The sequence below is a fragment of the Vanacampus margaritifer genome, chromosome 6, assembly GCF_051991255.1.
Source record: "Vanacampus margaritifer isolate UIUO_Vmar chromosome 6, RoL_Vmar_1.0, whole genome shotgun sequence".
Classification (NCBI taxonomy): domain Eukaryota; kingdom Metazoa; phylum Chordata; class Actinopteri; order Syngnathiformes; family Syngnathidae; genus Vanacampus; species Vanacampus margaritifer.
In genome coordinates, this window is record NC_135437.1 from 17,853,655 (window position 1) to 17,871,755 (window position 18,101).

The window sequence follows — 18,101 nt, forward strand, 5'->3', positions numbered from 1 at the left end:
AGAAAAAGAAAATCCATTTTTATTTTGTTGTTTTGGCTTCTTTTATTTTATTTTATTAAACACCTTCAACTAGTTCTATTGAATTTACTTTATTTATGTTGTTTGTTTTGGCCAATACCAATATTTTTTTTATTTTGTTTTTACAAATTCGTTTTCTCGTCCACTAATGTAGCACTGAAGAATATTTGTTTTGTCCTTTTTGGGAAATGCTAAATTATTATTCGAAGTACTCTGCAAGCTGATTAAACACATTTACATGCAAAAAAAAAAAGAATTAATTAGAACCATCGTTTTATTGGTAAGATTGGCTATTCGTTACAATAACAATAATAATAAATAATAATAACTTATTTGTCCGGGCAGATAAAGCGATGCCATGCACGTCCACACATTGTTGTATTCTGGCTTCTGCAGAGACACTTTGATTAAGTTTTGTCCACACGTTCGAATCCCACAAAGCGCGTCCGATTCCGTAGTGCCCTTGCTCAAAAAAAAAAAGAAAAGAAAAAAAAAGTAGGGATTGTTGAGTATCCTCTCGAGTAAATCCATCAGCAGCATCTTGCGATTGTTTTGTTCTGGATGAAGTCCTCGTGTATTTGGCGTCCCGTGACCGAGCGCCTCACGTGTCCACCGGACTCGGTACCATGCTGTTCGGCGTGTCCGGAAGCTGAGACGACAGCGACGTGACGTCACTGGCCGAAGAGTTCCCCAACGAGCCCGACTCGGAAAAAGACATCTGGAACAACAGGACATTTCATTAGTGAGTTTTATTGTATTTTATCTTATTTTGTTTTATTTTAAATCAAGCCGAAGATCATTTAAGTCGACGATTACCTAACTAATATATTACAATAATGAAGGAATTATGAGAAAACGAATATCGATTAGACGAAATTATCATAAATGCATAACCAAATTTTTTATTTGTATATTTTCTAATATTTTTATCACCTGCATTGGTCAAAATATTAGAAACAATTTTCAGTAACATTCTGGTGATTACTTCTATGACAATGTCAAACCTTTTTGTCCTGGATGGATGCCATTGGATTGCGCAGGTGTACCTAATAAAGTGTCTGTATAGTTCCTATGGGGTGCTTTTGCTTTTCACGTTGTGTCGCGTTCTTACCAGTTGTTGGAAGGCAGGCTGGTCCAGTTCACTCTGAAGGGCGAAATCACTGAGGCTCTTCCAGGGTGGTTGGTAGGTTTGCACCTCCACGGAGTTCCCCTGCACGGTGCCGTCATGGCGTATGGGGCTGCCTGCCACCAGGGGCGTTCCTGTCAGGCCCTGCAGGTTCTACATGCAACATGTACATAAGCCTCCCAAATATACATTTTATATAATAAAAATGATCACATGTCATTTAATAGCGTTGGTGCTAGAATAGGATTACACATTATATTTAACTTTAGGGCCTAAAGTGTCATAATATGTGCATTCTAAGACATAATCAATAATAACAAATTTAAAAAAAAAAGTAACTTTAATTAGGATGCTTTTATTTCATTTTTATGCCGAATTCCAATGTGAATCCTGGAAATGAATATAATATGGATAAGAATTCCTATATTCTAATCCAAGCGTTATTGACTAAAGGTAAAAAAAAAATAATAATAATTTGATCATAACTTTGTTTATATACAAGATTAGGCAGGCAAATCAAGTCTTACGTCTACATTTACTCATTTAATCAATTTCAAGCATTTTTCTTCGGGCTGTGTTAATAAACTAATGAATTAATGTTTAAATATTGACATAAATTGAATCATTTATATATTTAAAGTTTCAAAACGTTATGAATAATTTGTATAATTTACAGTTAGTCCCATATTGCAAGAAACGAGTTCAAGACGTTTTTAGCAGATAAGATCATCTTCATTAGTTCCACAGTGGATACATTTGCAACGTAGCCTAAATATACAGCCACACACACTACATGATGTAAAACTGCATCAATTTAAAGATGGAAAACTGACCGTTTTGTCGCAGTGTTGCTGCTGCTGCAGCTGCTTCATCAGAATAGACTTCTTCTTGTCCTTGCAGCGTTTGTTCTGGAACCAGACCCGGATCACCCTGGGGCTGAGGCCGGTCATCTCCACCAACTGCTCCTTCATCAGCGCGTCGGGCCTCGGGTTGGCGTTGTAGCACGTCCGCAACGTGTGCAACTGCTTCTCGTTCAGCACCGTCCGGATCCGGGTGGTCTTCTCGGACTGCTTGTGGATGTGGTTCCGGTGATGAGGTGGGTGCCGAACGGACACTGGTTCTGTGAGGCGAAAAAGGATATGAGCGAAAGAGCGCGCGACACACGGGGAAAATATTATATCAAGCTATCAAAATTAAATGTCGACTTTTTTTCAAGCTAGTTCGTTTTTCATGCAATATTATGTATTCAGATTCATTTTAACGAATAAATAATAATAATATTATTATTAATAATAATAATAATAATAAAAATACCAGAGATGTGCAGGGGTCTGGAGTGAATGTTCCCGGGGCTCAGCGGGCTGCCGGCGGAGGTCCTCTCCAGCAACAGGGCATGGTCGGCCCGGCACAGCAGTTCGTCGTCCCGCACCGAGAACTCGTCCCCGGGCAGGAGGTGTCGACTACACACCGAGCACCGGAAACATTCCATGTGATACACACTTTGCCGGGCTCTCATCACCAGGTCGCTGCTGCAGAAGCCCGTGTTGCATTTTGCACATTTTATGCCAAATAACCTAAAAAGAAAGTCAGTTATTAGTGAAGTTGTCATGTGGCCTTGGAAACAGAAAAACAAAACATAAAAAGAAAACGTTTACATCAAGTGCGCATTTTACATACATTTAGTTGATGTGTGTGTGCTTTTTAAAAAAAAATATAATATAAAATCCTATACCTGACATAATCTCTTTTACAATAAGTCTTTCCGTCCCGGACGAAGCAAGTGCAGCTCTCGTCCAAGTACTGGCTGCACTCCGCGCACTTGAGGCAGGCTGCATGCCACTCCAAGTCCGGGGACACCCTCATGATGTACTGGTCGTGTATCTGACTCCCGCAGCCCACGCACATTGCAATTCCTGATTTCTCTGTAACACGTGGATGGATGGATATAGGCTATTAATGCCTGCACACATGCATCACCTTGAAGACAATTCATTTTGTCATTCAGCAAAAAGCAAAATATCACCAAGTGCCAAATTGTGACATTTTAATGATGACGCTTTTTTAGACGATTTTGCAAAAAAACAAGAAAAAAATCTGTTCGCATAAATACGTTGAAGGAAAAAAAAATGAAAAATGCACGTCTTACTTTTGGAATGATCCCCCATATCATCCAAGGAAGACGCATTGAGCAGGATATCCACCATGCGGGAGGAAGAGAGCGTCCCTTCCCCTGGCTGGATGCTTCAACTTGTGTGGATGCATGAGAGGAGGGCACAAAACAAAGCTCCCCCAACCTGTGACGTCTGCAGACCTTGGACCTCTGTGCGTCCACACAGAAGGGTGACACTATGCAAATGCCCTGCTGGAAGCACACACACACGCGCGCGCGCACACACACACGTACACGAAATCATGTCTGACTTTTGGGTAACTACTGCTTGGAGTTTTTTTTTACTTCCTTTGTGGGGACTCCATAGCTCCCATAATGTACATGTTTTTTTTTTTTTAATGTATCATACTTTAGTTTGGCTAAAAATGATTGGTATTGTTTTTCATTCCATTAATTTTATATCAGTTAGATGTATTTTTTTTTGAGCGTTTATCAATAAAACGAAGTTAAAAAAACTTGTATATAACGTGTACATTATTTATTACTGTAATAATAATAATAATAATAATCCATCCATTTTCTTAACCGTTTGTCCTTACAAGGGTCGCGGGGGGCGCTGGAGCCTATCCCAGCTGGCTTCGGGCAATAGGCGGGGTACACCCTGAACTGGTTGCCAGCCAATCAATAATAATAATAATAATAATAATTATTATTATTATTATTATTACTATTATTATTTTAAAAAATATTTTAGGATATGCTACTTACAATGGCAATATTTCATTCCATTTTCATTTGATATTTTGTCATCATCATAAAAAACAACTAAAACCTGTTAAGTTTATTCTTTTGCGTTTTACTCTATAGCACCCTCTACTGGATGGAAAATACATTTAACCAATTTAGTTCCACAACATTGAAATTATTTAACTTGCATTTCTTGTTGCATTTCTTCACATAAATGTGCTTTGTGTCATGTTTTCTATAGGCAAGTTTTTAAAGAAAGGCTCTTGTATTGTTAAGGTGTTCCTAATGCTGTGGTAGGTGCACGTGTGGATATTATACATATTTTAAAATAATATTTATTTAACCCGTGGGCAGTATTTTATTTTGAAATGGCTTGGTGAGAACCAACAAAAAGCCAAAAAATTGTCACAATAACGCCTAGGGGTTAATATGTGTAAATTATACCCAAATTAGCTTAAATAAATAAATAAACACAAGGTAAAATGCCTACATTTTTGGATTGCTAACCCCACGAAATAACCAAATAGCATATTCGTCTCAAATTCAGTGTAAAAAAAAAGTTATTTTTTAAACAGAACGATATAGTTTTATTAGAAACAGAATACGATTTTTTTTAAATCAAATATAACGGGAACATAATTGGACTGTATTTACCAAAAACTTACAGCTTAATCCTTTTTTAAAACATTTTTATTGCTTCTTTAGGTAAGTTACAGTAAATATTTTTTTAAAAACTTCTTAAATGTTTCTCTTGTGTGACTCATGCGGCGATCCAGCCTCTCGTCCTTTGTTAGATCTCGCGAGAAGTCAACAGATGACGTGTGCTGACCTTTGGCCCAGTGCCTTCTGCAGCAGTTGTCAGTACAGCAGTCCGGAGGAGCATCCACACCAGAGTCCACTATGAACAGAATTTTGTCCAAAACGAACGTGACGCGCTTGGTAAGAATTCGACGAAGCGGCTAAAATGTGACTTAATTGGTGTGTTTTTCTTTGCGCTAAATTCGAAACGCCAACTATCTTATCTGTTTTCTTGCTGCAGCAGCTGGCCAGGCAGGCAGGTTCATTTTTTGGTCAAAATTCGTCGTGCACAATTTGTTAAAATACACGCTTGACCAATAAACAATAGTGTGACACAAGATTTTGTAATGTTTGATTATGACTCCACTAGGATGTTGTTTTTTTTGCTAATGCTAAGCGGTGTTAGCATAGCTGCGCGGTGGTTATGAAACCGGAGTTGGCAACTGGCGAGTTGAAACTAGAATGTTGTCGTTGACCTGGTAATATGTCATATATTAAACAATACGGCGCAAAAAATACATATCATACGGTCAAATATAGGACGCAGATGCTCGTTGTGTAGGTAATCTGCGTGGACGCTCTGTTCTCGGCTATTAATGTCTGGACCTTGAAGGTGAACATTATGCTGTTTCACAACCACAGGATTGTTTGTTCATACGCAACATTACATTTCATTTGATGTTTATTATTTGATGCAAGTCATAATCGCAATTATTCGCTTTAATGTAACTTTTGAAGTTTGTTATGTTGATATTGTTTTGTCCAATAGGCTGGCGTCCTGCAGAGGTTTCAGAGCACTTTGGTGGTTGCGGAACACAACAATGACAAGTTGACGCCAATTACACTGCATGCCATCAGTGCTGCTAGCAAACTTGGCGGTGAGGTGGCTTGTCTGATCGCAGGAACAAACTGTGCAAAGGTGTGAAAAATATCCGGCTCATATTCTTGCTTTAACATGTTTTAACACAAAAATGTCCCACTTTATTGACGGTAGACGTTTAAAATGCTTTTGTCTGTTTTTTTCCCAGGTTGTAGAGGAAATCAGTAAAGTTCAAGGTGTGAAGAAAGTTTTGGTGGTTCAGAATGACTTTTGCAAAGGAGCTCTGCCAGGTAGAGACTTTGTTAGCATTATTGTTCATTTTTTGACATTGACTCACACTTGGTCTTGTTCTCCAGAGGAGCTAACGCCGCTCGTCTTGGCCACGCAAAAGCAGTTCAACTTCACCCATATCTGTGCTGGTGCATCTGCCTTTGGAAAGGTAATACTGGATTTTTCATTTCTTTTCTTTTTTTCCTTTTTAAGTAGCCTTTCAGCGCCCTGAGTTTCTTAGATGAAAGGGGGGTACAGTGTGAACCTGGAAAAACACTCAACACATAATTAAAGATATTATAGAACTCTCTGTAATTGAAAGTTTTGAATGGACGGCAACATTTATTCTGATGACATATTAACTCATTCACTGCCATTGACGGCTATAGACGTCAAAAATAAATTTTAACTATTTTTATTAGTAATCCCCCCCCACACACACTTTTGTTAACAAGAGTTTGAAAACCTAGATTTTTTTTATTGTATTAGAACAGATATAAAAAAATAGATTTTTTTTTTCATAAATTAGGGGCATCAGGCGATTAAAATTTGTAATCGTAATTAATCGCATGACTTCACTAGTTAACTCACGATTAATCACAAATTTTACATCTGCTCTAAATGTACCCCCAAATTGTTTTCTAGGTTTTCATACTCTTGTTAATAAAAATGGAAAAAAGTGTTAAATAGAAATAGTTCAAATGAATTTATGACGTCTACAGCCGTCAATGGCAGCGAATGAGTTAAAAAAGAAAGAAAGAAAGAAAAAACATTTTCCCCACTCACAATTTAAAATAATTCCCAGGTGTTTTGATAACATGTCTGGATATGCATTTATTAAAAACTAATTATAGCATATTGCACATGTCCTGTTTCTTGTCTTGCTGAAATTACACCATTTGAGAGAGTGGCTCTTTATGCAAATGAGCCACTAAAGTGTACACAGCCTTTTTGTTATTAACTCTTTCACTGCCAGACGTTTTCAGAAACGGGTTGTCCCCACTGCCAGCCGATTTAAGCATTTTGAGTGATCTTTCAAGGTCCACAGAAAATGTTGTGTTTGGATTATGGAAACACACATACTACCAAATGAAAGATTGGACTCTCAGCTTTCATCAGAAAAAAAAAGTTTGTTTCTACCTTATTCCGTTCTTCAGTAATCAACAATAGAAAATGGTTACTTTCACCGAAATGCTCTCTTTTGAAACAAAAAACGGAGAAAAAGAGCTTTTTGTGAAACGATGTTATTTCATGCACTCTAGTGAATTGTACACTTCTTTTTGTCCATGAATGATGCCACAAACACCGAAATAGTGCTTTACTTCTGTAAAACGCTTTCACCAACAATGAAAAAGTGTTTTTTGATTGCAAAATACGTTTATTTCCATTCAACAGTGTAACAATTTGACAAAACAATTTCGCAAACTATTTCCAAATGTGTGCAACTGTGGTACTACTTACAATTATGTGGATGTTTCAAATACAGTTTTTCCTTTTGTAACGCTCCCCTGCGTGCAAGGAGACGCCGCTGGACTCGTACAACAGTTTACTTTCACTTTCACATTGGTCCGTTTTGCGTGCAAACGTTACACTTTCTTGACGGCCTTTTTTTCCGGGGAATAAAAAGCAAGTAGCAGACTGTACACACTCCTCCGATGAATATGCATTGGACTCGGGGCACTCTCCGTCGTCCGATCGAACGTCCGCCTGTGCGTGCTCGGTTGCGCTCCGCGTTACGACACCGTCATAGCCGCCGCGTCAGCGGTTCCAATTTCGCCGTCAAGCTCGGATTCACCTTCATCATCATCGAGTATGATCACCGTCGTCATCAATGCACTATTTTAGCGTTGGTCGATGCCTTTCGTCTTGTAAGTGTAGAGCTGCTTGCAAACGCTCGCCATTGCCCGTTCCCTCCTCCATCTAGCTCCATCTAACGTCTTCTACTGCCGCATCAATGCTTTCCAACCACGGAGTCACCCTCATCTTCATCATCTATGATGATCATCGTCAACAATGTGCTTTTTCAGCGATGCTTTTGGTCTTTGAAAAAAACGTCTCGGGTGTGAGATCCTCGCGACCGGCCGCCATTTTTCCTTTGTCTTCCATTCTCATCTCCTGCTCGACGCTCTAGCTCCGCCTCTACTGACGCCCACCCGATCTTGTCAAAAGAGAGTCATCGCTGCCCTCTAGGGGCCAAAAATAGTCCTTAGGCACAACAGACAGACTTGAAACTTTGACCAGACATGCGGGAGGGTTTCCTCTACCCGTTTCAAAAAAAAAAAAAAAAATCATTGGATGACGTCTTTTGACGTCATTGGCAGTGAAGCGTAGGTTTTTACTTGACGTCTTTAAACGTCAGTGGCAGTGAAAGAGTTAAAAAAACGAGAGCATTTGAAATCATTTCAAACTCAGTCGGGGGGGGGGAATCGAGAGGGGAAGTAAAAATAACTGAGACAATGAGTTGCACAAGTCCGCACACCCTCTTATAACTCGAATGTGGCTGTATTCAGAATGAACCAATCCCATTCAAACTCGTGTTAAATGAGAGTCTGCACGCACCTGCCACCGTTTAAATTGTGTGGGGGCTTTTTTTTTGGATATCCACTGTGTCAGAAGCTAACACTGTTGGCTAACTTTAACCTGTGCATCCAACAGAATTCAATGCAGCTCTGCTTACCCTTTGGCTTTAAGATAGGGCGTCACACATGTGAGGAAAAAGTGGTCGTTCAGCTTGTGTTTATGACAGATGCTTGAAAGTGGCTTAGAAGTTAGGATCTTCACAGAGCCTTGCTCTCAGGTCATGAACGGAGAAACTTGATTTATCCTGATGTCATAATTCAGAAAAACTTGCTTCCAGACACATTTTCAGAAATAAGCGGATAAACAACAAATTTATTTGATTTCACACAGAGACACAAATATCTTTTCTCTCTTTTTTCATCCGCAATGTGAACCTTTTCCTCATCCTCATAATCCTCAATCATTGCGTTGTTTTTGTAGAACCTTCTGCCAAGAGTGGCTGCCAAGTTGGACGTGGCTCCAATCTCTGATATTATCGAGATCAAGTCACCGGATACGTTTGTCAGAGCCATCTACGCCGGTAAATGATTATATATTTTTTTTTTGTACGAGGCGTTACTGTTCCTGATGCTGTCCGTATGTGACGTCACCAGGAAATGCTCTCAGCACGGTCAAGTGTAGCGAGCCCGTCAAGGTTTTCACCGTAAGAGGGACGTCGTTCGAGGCGGCGGCCGCAGAGGGCGGAAGCGCCGCAACGGAAAACGGTAACGGTGAATAACGTGGCCGTCGGTCGTACGGAACATGCGTTCATGTTCGGTCTTCCCGCGCCCTGCAGTGGCCGCTGGTTCCGCCGTGGGAATTTCCGAGTGGCTGGAACAGAATTTGACCAAGAGTGACCGGCCCGAGTTGACCAGTGCAAAGGTTGTCGTGTCAGGAGGTGGGATGTTTAAAAAAAAAAAAAAAAATAATAATAATTTTAACAGGAGTTACAAACTATAGAATTGTCACATTCATGCATGTGTTTTTGCAGGAAGAGGATTGAAAAGTGGAGAAAACTTCAAACTGCTTTATGATCTTGCGGACAAAATGAACGCAGCAGGTTGGATGTTGCTACAACACAAACGTCATTTTGTGTCCTTTGAACAACTTACACAATGTTGTTGTTTTTTTGTTGTTTTTTTATATAAAGTTGGTGCTTCCCGAGCTGCAGTGGACGCTGGCTATGTTCCTAATGATATGCAAGTGGGACAAACGGGCAAGATTGTGGCACCGGTAAGTTGCTCCCATGTGGAAGATGAATGAAAATCGGAACCAGATTTGTCGACAAACGATACAAAAAAAAAAGACACAAATTTGTCTTAAGGCACAACCCGAATAAGAAACATGAAAAATAACAATGAGCAACATGTCGACCAGTCTCAGGATAAATTGTCGTCATCTTCGACCTTGGAGGTTCCAAGCGTCGCCGCTGTCCTTTCGTCAAAGGTTAACGATCCATTAAGACGGTTCAGGCAGTTTCTCTGCTGATGATTATCCGCACATTAAGTCCTGCAAAGTGACGCTAACGGCGCCGTTAGCGTTCTTCGAGGAACAGTTCCTCCATTTTCCTTGAGAGTAGCGCGGTCTGGCCCGCTTCTTAGACCAGACCAAAAACTGACTTCATTAAGATTTTGCAAATGTTAATTAAGACCAGCTGGTGGTTTCAATTCAACACAAAAACGGGTGAACTACTGTTCATGTGCGCCTCTTCCGGTTTACATGCACGTTCCTGTTCCTGTCCACAGGACCTGTACATCGCGGTGGGCATCTCTGGAGCTATTCAACACTTGGCTGGAATGAAAGACAGCAAGGTACGTCTCGTGAATTGTAAAATAGATGTCTCGATGCGCTCTTGAAAGATTGAATTTTTTTTTTTTTTTTTTTTGGGGAAGACTATTGTGGCCATCAACAAGGACCCAGAAGCTCCCATTTTCCAGGTGTCAGACTACGGCCTGGTTGCGGATCTCTTCAAGGTGAGCTTTGTGGAAAAGCTGCAACACTAAAAAATAATAATAATTTGAATCAAATTAAGGTGCTTTATCAAAAATTACAAATATAAATAATGGTTTGTTTTTGTGAGGCAGTTCCACACGAATGCAAACTACAATCACAATAAGCACATTGTTAAACGTCTCTTAAAAGTGATCCACGGCTGTCGTGGGACGGCGCAGGTGTCACGTGAAGTGCGCCGGCGTCTGGACGAACTCCCCGCGGACGTGATTAGAAATAATTGTGAGTGGCAGCGGACTTGTGACCTCCGGCGTGGGATCGGCTTACCGCTTACCGATCAGATAGCTGATTAAAATGGATGTCCTCGCTGCTCGTCCCCCCCCCCCAAAAAAAAAGGACAATTGATACTCAGGATGAACTCTGTCCTCAAGTCGCTAAGGAACTATTAGAATGTTCTTTAGCGCCCGACTATTATTATTTGGCAGGATACTTTTTTTAGAACTGACGAATCTGCTGATCAATTAAAAAAAATATGTGATTAAGAAAAAAAATCTATATTTTTTTGGGGTGGGTTCTAAAACATTTTTTAACTATAAAGTTATGAATTAGTTGGATTGTTTGACTGTTTTGCATTACTCTGCACCCCCCTCCCCCAGGCTGTTCCTGAGATGACTGAAGCGTTGAGCAAGTGAGGATGAAGCAAGCCCAAGAACAAATGCAGGATGCAACAGACCTGCTGTGAATGTCTTTAGATCAATGGCACCATTTTATAGATGCACACATTTTAAATGTCAACAATTGATTGAAGATATTTAGTGCCTCCGGTGATGATGACTAGCTGCTATTCCAATTCCTGGCCGTGTCTGGGAAGTGGTCCTGTTGAGTTGTAATTTTGGGACTATTAAAAGGTGACCAATCACTTGTGTTTTCTTTTCTCCCTTTATTGTAGTAGTGTCGGTCGACCATGATGACCGAGATAGAAAACATCTGTTGACAGTACAATAAAGTTGGTGTGCGATATTGTAGAAGGTTCATGCGATGAGCAATTTGTAGTAGACACACATAATTCCTCCCGTTTGCAAATATGTACACACCTGCTCAACCAATCTTTAAAAGTCATTAATACAATAACGTAGACATTAATGCACATATTAAAATTTCAATAGTGGCCAAGCTGAACTTGGTTTGATTGCAAAAAAGTTATTTTTTTTTAACTCCATTCATGGAATTATAATTACAAACATTGCTAAAATAGAAAGACAAAGATTAGAAAGGACTTTATCTCAATACTGATTCCACAGTACCCTGCAGTTGTTTTGTCAAACTGTTCTTAGGAAGTTTTCATGAAACAGCTGACATGCTTGCAGATGCTTGTAGTAGCCCATACAGCATGAGGAACGCTCCCTGTTGCTGCTCAAGTTTGTTCAAATGATCACAAATGTGTCTGTGTGAGAGTCATTTCCTGAAAAGTGGCCCGGGTTCATGGGCGTTCTTGCGCTTCATCCAGCGCGTTACTACGCCCATCACACATGATGGATGGATTATCTATTCAAAATACCTGTTCCTGCACTCTACCCTTTGTCCCAGACAGGAGCATTGACTTAATTTCTTGTGTCTGCTCTCATCCACCATGTTATGTCCCAGACAGATGATAGGCTGGCGCATCAATAGAGCTTCCTCTTCCTGCTATCTCCTTCTCCCCTATTCTTCCAGAGATATGGATATTTTGGAGTATGGTAACTACGAATGGTCCTGTTCCTGCTCTCTTATACCACCTTATGTCTGAGATATGATTGTTTGGAGCATCTTTTGAGGTTTCTGTTCCTGCTCACTAACACTAATGTCTCAGACAGTTGATGGATTTGAGCATATTTTGAGGTTCCTGTTCCTGCTTTCTTTTACCATGTTATGTCCCTGATAGATGATTGGCAGAAGCATCTATGAGGGTTCCTGTTCTTGCTCTCTTTTCCCAACCTATATCTCAGTCAGATGAAGGATTCAAGCATCTTTTGAAGTTTCTGCTCTCTTTTGCCATCTAATGTCTTAGACAGATGAATGATTCACACATCTTTTGAGGTTCCTGTTCCTGCTCACTGTCACTATCTTATGTGTCGGTAAGATGATAGATTTGAGCATCTTTTGAGGTTCCTGTTCCTGCTTTGTGCCACTATTGTAAGCCTCGGACAAATGGTTGTTTGAACCACCAAGTGAGGTTCCTGTTCCTGCTCTCTGTCACTATCTTATGTCACGGTCAAATGATGGATTTGAGCATCTTTTGAGATTCCTGTTGTATACCTCAGACAAATGGTGGTTTGGAGCACCAAGTGAAGTTCCTCTTCCTGTTCTCTTTTATTTCACAGACAGATGGTGGATTTGAGCATCTTTTGATGTTCTTGTTCCTGCTCTCAGCCACTATCGTATGTCTCGGACAAATGGTGTTTTGGGGTCCCAAGTAAGGCTCCTGTTCCTGTTCTCTGCCACTATCTTATGTCACGGACAGATGATGGGTGGATTTTAGCATTTTTTGAAGTTCCTGTTCCTGCTCTCAGCCACTATCTTATGTCTAAGACAAATGGTGGTATGGAGCACCAAGTGGGATTCCTGTTCCTGCTCTCTACCATTATTTTATGTCTCAGACAGATGATGGATTCAAACATTTTTGAGGTTCCTGTTCCTGTTCTTGCCCACTATCTTGTGTCTCAGACAGATGATGAGTTCAATAGTGTATTATTGTTTGCGTTCTTGTCCTCCATCTTATGACTCTGACAAACAGTTGGTAGCTTGGAGCATCACGTGAGGTTCCTGTTCCTGCTCTCTGCCACTATTTTATGCCTCAAACTGATAATGGATTCAAACATTTTTTTAGGTTCCCGTTCCTGTCCACTATTTTGTGTCTCAGACAGATGATGGATTTTTTTTTTTTAGTGTCCTGTTCCTGCTCTCTGCCATTATCTTATGTTTCGAACTGATAATCGATTGAAATATTTTTTGAGGTTCCTGTTCCTGTCCACTATTTTGTGTCTCAGACAGATGATGAGTTCAATAGTGTATTATTGTTCGCGTTCTTCCTCCATCTTATGACTGACAGACAGATGGTAGGTTGGAGCATCAAGTGAGGATCCTGTTCCTGCTCTCTTCTACCACATTACGTCCCAGGCAGATGATGGACTGGAGCATCGATTTAGGTTCCCGTTCCTGCTCTCTTCCACCACCTTATGTCCCGGACAGGTGATGGACGGGCGCGTCGACCGGCTCCATCATCCTGTATTTCTCCTCCAGGAATGCTTCATTTCCCTGCAGATGGATGAGCGGTTTGGCGTGCGAGCCCAGACGGCTCTCCTGGTTCCTCTTGTTGTAGATGTTCACCCTGTTCTCCAGCTCCGGGCTGTTTTTGGTGGAACCGGTGGGGCTGGGCGGTTTTAGGTTGACCGGGTCCAGGCCCTTCTGGCTCAAACAGGAGTCCTCGGACAGAGATGAGAGCAGCTCCTGCACCACGGCGCTGGGGCTCCCTCTGGGCTGATTGGCCAGCGTCAGCGGGCTGCTGTAGGGCGGCGGGTAGCAGCGCTGGTCGCTGTAGTCCGTGGACGTGGAGGCCTCGCGCACGGTGGAGCTGCAGTCGGCCGACGATCCCGGCGCGCGGCTGCTGATGCGCGACGCCGTCGTGGTCGAGGCTTCGCTGGCCGAGCTGTTGGCGCGCTGCAGCCGGCTGCCGGAGACTCCGTCGGCGCTCACCAGGGACGGAGGGAGCTGGGTGGGGTTGTTGGGCAGGTGGATGTCGATGGCCGTCGTGGTGATGATACGCGCCGCCGGGTCAGGAACGCCCATGTCTACGAGAGACGGCACAATGACCGATACGGATATCGGAACTGAGGAGTGAACGGGATGTGGTCGATGCTCACCGCTGCTCGGCTCGCTGTAATACTGACTGATGTAGTTGTTCATGTCGTCCTGGCCGTGGTGATCTGAAGTAGCGGAAGATGCAGAAATACTTCAGAATTCAGTGTGTCTTTCTAAATAACCACAACTATTGCAGAACAACATTGTCGGTTTTGTACCCATCAAGGCTTTTAGTGCTTTGTCCACTTTCAAAGTGAATTGTAAGAAGAAACTAAAACTGAATTCTGCAAGTGTGAGGGATTTCTCACGGCTGCCAGTTCCACGTGAGCAGCATTCAGTTTCAGGTTCACTTATCGGCGTATCAACAATCATTTGTCCGGCAGGTCTCAAAGCACCGAGGCCACAACTTAGCGCTGAAAACACCGAGTGAACGCCGCCTTGTGCATGAAGCCACCTGATAGCCCGCCGTTACAAAGGAGCCGCCTATTCCAGACGGTTACCTGAGGGCCCTCCGGGCGCTCTGACTTTGGCCGGCCTGTGATGATCGGAGACCCCGGGGGCCAGTCCGTCCACCTCATGGAAACTGCTGCTCGGTTTACCCCACATATGGTGGATCTGCATGGCTGCTTCCCGCTCCGCCACCAGATCCAGGTCCTGCTGGGCCAGGTGAGCCCTCAACTGGCGGATTTCAAACTGAAGGGAAAGAGAGGAAGAGAAAAGGGGTGTTGACTTCATTTCTTCACGTAGATAGAAGAAGTGGACAGGCGGTATTGTACAAGGCACAAATCGAAATGGTATAGGATGACATTTCAGTGACATCAGAGCTCACAGACAGTCTATGGTACAGTGCTACAGTAAAACTAAAACACTTTATTTTTTTTTATTATATAAAATGCACCAAAAATGCTATCAAGTTAAGTGATGTGGAATGAATGATGACGTGGAAAAATGTCAGCTTTTGAAAAAGGAATGATTTCTTTCCCTTTCTTTCTTTGGTGCTTTATTGCCCTCTGCTGGTAGCAAACTGTAACTACGAGTTGAGCTACAATTTACGCCACATTGCGCTTACCGCCTGCTCCTGGCAGATCTGCGTGAGGCGGTCGAGCTGCTCCTCTCTCACCGCCTTGGCCTTCTCATACTGCTGGATCTCCAGCTCCATCTCCACCTTCACTTGGAGCACGTAGGCTGGGGACAATACAGGGCAAGAACACACGCCGTTACTGTAATTATTTTACGATTACCATTTTAGATTTTTTTCCCCGTAAATAATTGGTGAATAAGTTACAATCAAATTATAGATTTAAAAATTGAGAACACTGAATTATTCATTTTTTACACACATATTTTAACTTACAACTTTTAATTTTCTGGCGCTCACCTGCCATCTCTACTACGCGCATTGTGCAGCTAATTGGAAAACCACAAGGGGGAGCACGGCTGTTAAAACCAACAATGACTTCCAACAAATAGTGTGTTCTGCTCTCCATAATTGGTTTAACAGTTTGCCCTTAGCGACTGCCTCAGCGGAACAAAAACACATTAATTAGGACAGCATAATACCATAAGTCATGTTAAATAAATAAAATAACGAGGGAAGAGACAATTGAGGCAACAAGCTCGAAACAAACATACTAACACACAAAAACACACACCATTGTGGTCTCAAGCTTGAATGGCACACACACGTAGAATAATAAATAAAGAAGCCAATATTTTGGATTTGTTTCTCAGTGTGTGTACTGATTAGATTTGGAAATATATTTCAAGTGTTGCCTTCAGAAAAAAAGGTTTCACATAATCACGTACCAACTATTAATCACGTACCAACTATTGCACTAGGCTACTCAATACATTATTATTATTACTCATTACATTATTACCACAGATATGAATATGTAGGTACGATGCTACCCCTTTGAGCTACATGTCTACAGTGGTGCTAAGCTAGGAAGGTCAAAGACGTCAGCGTCATTGCGCTGCATTACGGTCACGTACAACACTGTACTGGAAGTAGCTTTTCACCGGTAAAAGTATAAATATATATATTCCCAAATTGTATATATTGATAGGACACGCGTCGGCAAAAATATTAAACTTCATCACAACTGGTTAAGAAATAAATAAAATGCGATGTATTGGCAATGTCCATGCAGTGCCTTTGATAGGAACGTTGCCCCTACCAACATGGCCGCCACAGAGGCGCAGGGGTTTTCTGAGATGCTACAGCGATAGCGTCTATTCTGCTCAGATCAGTCATCATTAAGAGGCAGGAAGCATCTGACAAACGGCAATAGACCAATCAGAGGCCAGTATTTTGGGCTCATGAACTATATAGCAAAATTGCTAATGGCAAGTAATTAAGTGATTGTTTTGCTATATTTTGAGATAATTACTGACTTCTTTGATGAGTGCCTTTTACAAAATGCGATATTTGAACACCTCATAATGTTTATGTCATGAAAATGTAACTTTTTATCAATGAAAGAGGTAGAAGAAGTTTAACCTACTGAACCATTTATTGCTTCATATTTCAGAATCCACTCATACGACTTCTGATTAATTTCGCTATGCCGGGTCTCATATTATGCTCCCCCTCTTTCACTCTACCTCCACAAGGGGGCGTAAATTCCCCATTCAAACAGCACATGAAATGGCACATGAGGAAAACCTTGTTTGTTTGTTTTTTAATTAACTTTTAATTTTAATACAACAAACATCACAATGCACAAACAAAACCAAATCCAAGCAGTCAATTTACCATTAAAACAAACTTTCAACTCCCACAGGGGTCACATGAAAAGCATTGCCAAAATACAACAATGTGCGTTCAGTTTTTTTCCGCACATGCAGAAAACCAATGCTCACATGGATTCAGTCTTACCGTCAATGACCCTTTTAACCCTCCAGATGCGCAGCGTGATGATGAGGCCGATGGCGTCCCAGGGGCTGCTGGGGCCGTTGGCCACGGTGGAGGCCACCATAGGGGCCAGCGAGAGGACGATGACCGCTCCATCGAACACCTGAGGCGACCAAAAAAAAACAACCAAACACTCGCTGAGCGGTGACATTGAAGCAATGACACTGCAGTGAAGCGAGCCCCTGAGGCGGGACTAATAGCACCCACGGGATCTTACCTCCACTTTGTTCTCGATGTAATCCCATATCCCCAGGACCACTATCCTGAAAACGGTCTGGGGGGGGGGGGGGGGGGGCAGAAGATGGAGACAGAGAGAAGGTGACACTGTGGCTAAGATGCGAGAACGCAGTGCATTCTGGGTCGTAACTCCTAATAAAAGACTGAGGTGGTGGCATTTACTGCTGCTGTGCACATGGGTTCATTCCTTGCGGCTAACCTGCTAATGAATTGAAATGTTAGCAGCGGGCTCGTCAAGTCTGAGGAAGAAAAACGTCCCAGGCTGTAAAGGAAACAGTGATCGATACTTTGAACACCTGCACTTAATTGGAGCCACAAGAACATTATGCAGTCAAATTTTGTATTATGACATATTCTAATAAAAAGGTCAGAATTATTGTAAAATGAAGACTATATTTGGTCAAATTCACTTTTTTCCCCAGTGTGGGGCCAATACATCTTCATAAAGATTTATTTTTTTAACAGATAATTAAATCAGGTGATTAATTTAATAAAGGTATAATGATTAATATGGTCCCGCAACGCTTACAACAACAAAGATATGAGTTACAGACAGAACAATTGACCGTTTAACAAAATGTGGTCTTTTAGACAACAGAGATGTTTACAAAAGAGAAAAAAATAGCAAAAACATGGCAGAATTTTTTTTTCTGATTTTAAAAAAAAATCTTGGTTTGGATGTCATTATATGGAAGCCCATTCCTGCCAGTAA

At 41.6% G+C, this 18,101-nt stretch overlaps 3 protein-coding genes across 6 annotated transcripts in view; 1 reads left to right on the top strand and 2 right to left on the bottom strand.

The window, feature by feature from the left end:
* Positions 1–364: 364 nt before the first annotated feature.
* On the bottom strand, positions 365–3,012 carry isl2a (ISL LIM homeobox 2a). Its single transcript, XM_077568719.1, has 5 exons — positions 2,877–3,012; positions 2,459–2,718; positions 1,978–2,264; positions 1,130–1,297; positions 365–736 (listed from the first exon to the last, which is right to left on the bottom strand). Exons 1-5 carry the CDS (start codon positions 3,005–3,007, stop codon positions 620–622), a joined length of 963 nt encoding a protein of 320 aa, XP_077424845.1. The 5' UTR covers positions 3,008–3,012; the 3' UTR covers positions 365–619.
* Positions 3,013–4,781: 1,769 nt separating this feature from the next.
* etfa (electron transfer flavoprotein subunit alpha) lies at positions 4,782–11,317 on the top strand. The gene is made up of 12 exons (XM_077567599.1): positions 4,782–4,940; positions 5,569–5,718; positions 5,828–5,909; positions 5,976–6,058; positions 8,890–8,989; positions 9,063–9,173; positions 9,245–9,346; positions 9,440–9,508; positions 9,599–9,681; positions 10,194–10,259; positions 10,341–10,421; positions 11,055–11,317. The coding sequence occupies exons 1-12, from the start codon at positions 4,902–4,904 to the stop codon at positions 11,088–11,090; spliced, it is 1,002 nt and encodes a 333-aa protein (XP_077423725.1). The 5' UTR covers positions 4,782–4,901; the 3' UTR covers positions 11,091–11,317.
* Position 11,318: 1 nt separating this feature from the next.
* tmem266 (transmembrane protein 266) overlaps positions 11,319–18,101 on the bottom strand; it is a 33,415-nt gene continuing 26,632 nt past the window's right edge. For 3 of the 4 annotated variants that reach the window (XM_077567592.1, XM_077567594.1, XM_077567593.1), the window contains 5 exons: positions 17,370–17,426; positions 17,117–17,255; positions 15,305–15,420; positions 14,736–14,928; positions 11,319–14,360 (listed from right to left, as the gene is read on the bottom strand). In XM_077567592.1, coding sequence (XP_077423718.1) covers positions 13,612–14,360; positions 14,736–14,928; positions 15,305–15,420; positions 17,117–17,255; positions 17,370–17,426 — 1,254 coding nt within the window. In that variant the 3' untranslated portion in view covers positions 11,319–13,611. The remainder of the gene's footprint in view (positions 14,361–14,735; positions 14,929–15,304; positions 15,421–17,116; positions 17,256–17,369; positions 17,427–18,101) is intronic. The other variant, XM_077567595.1, reaches the window with a different exon arrangement.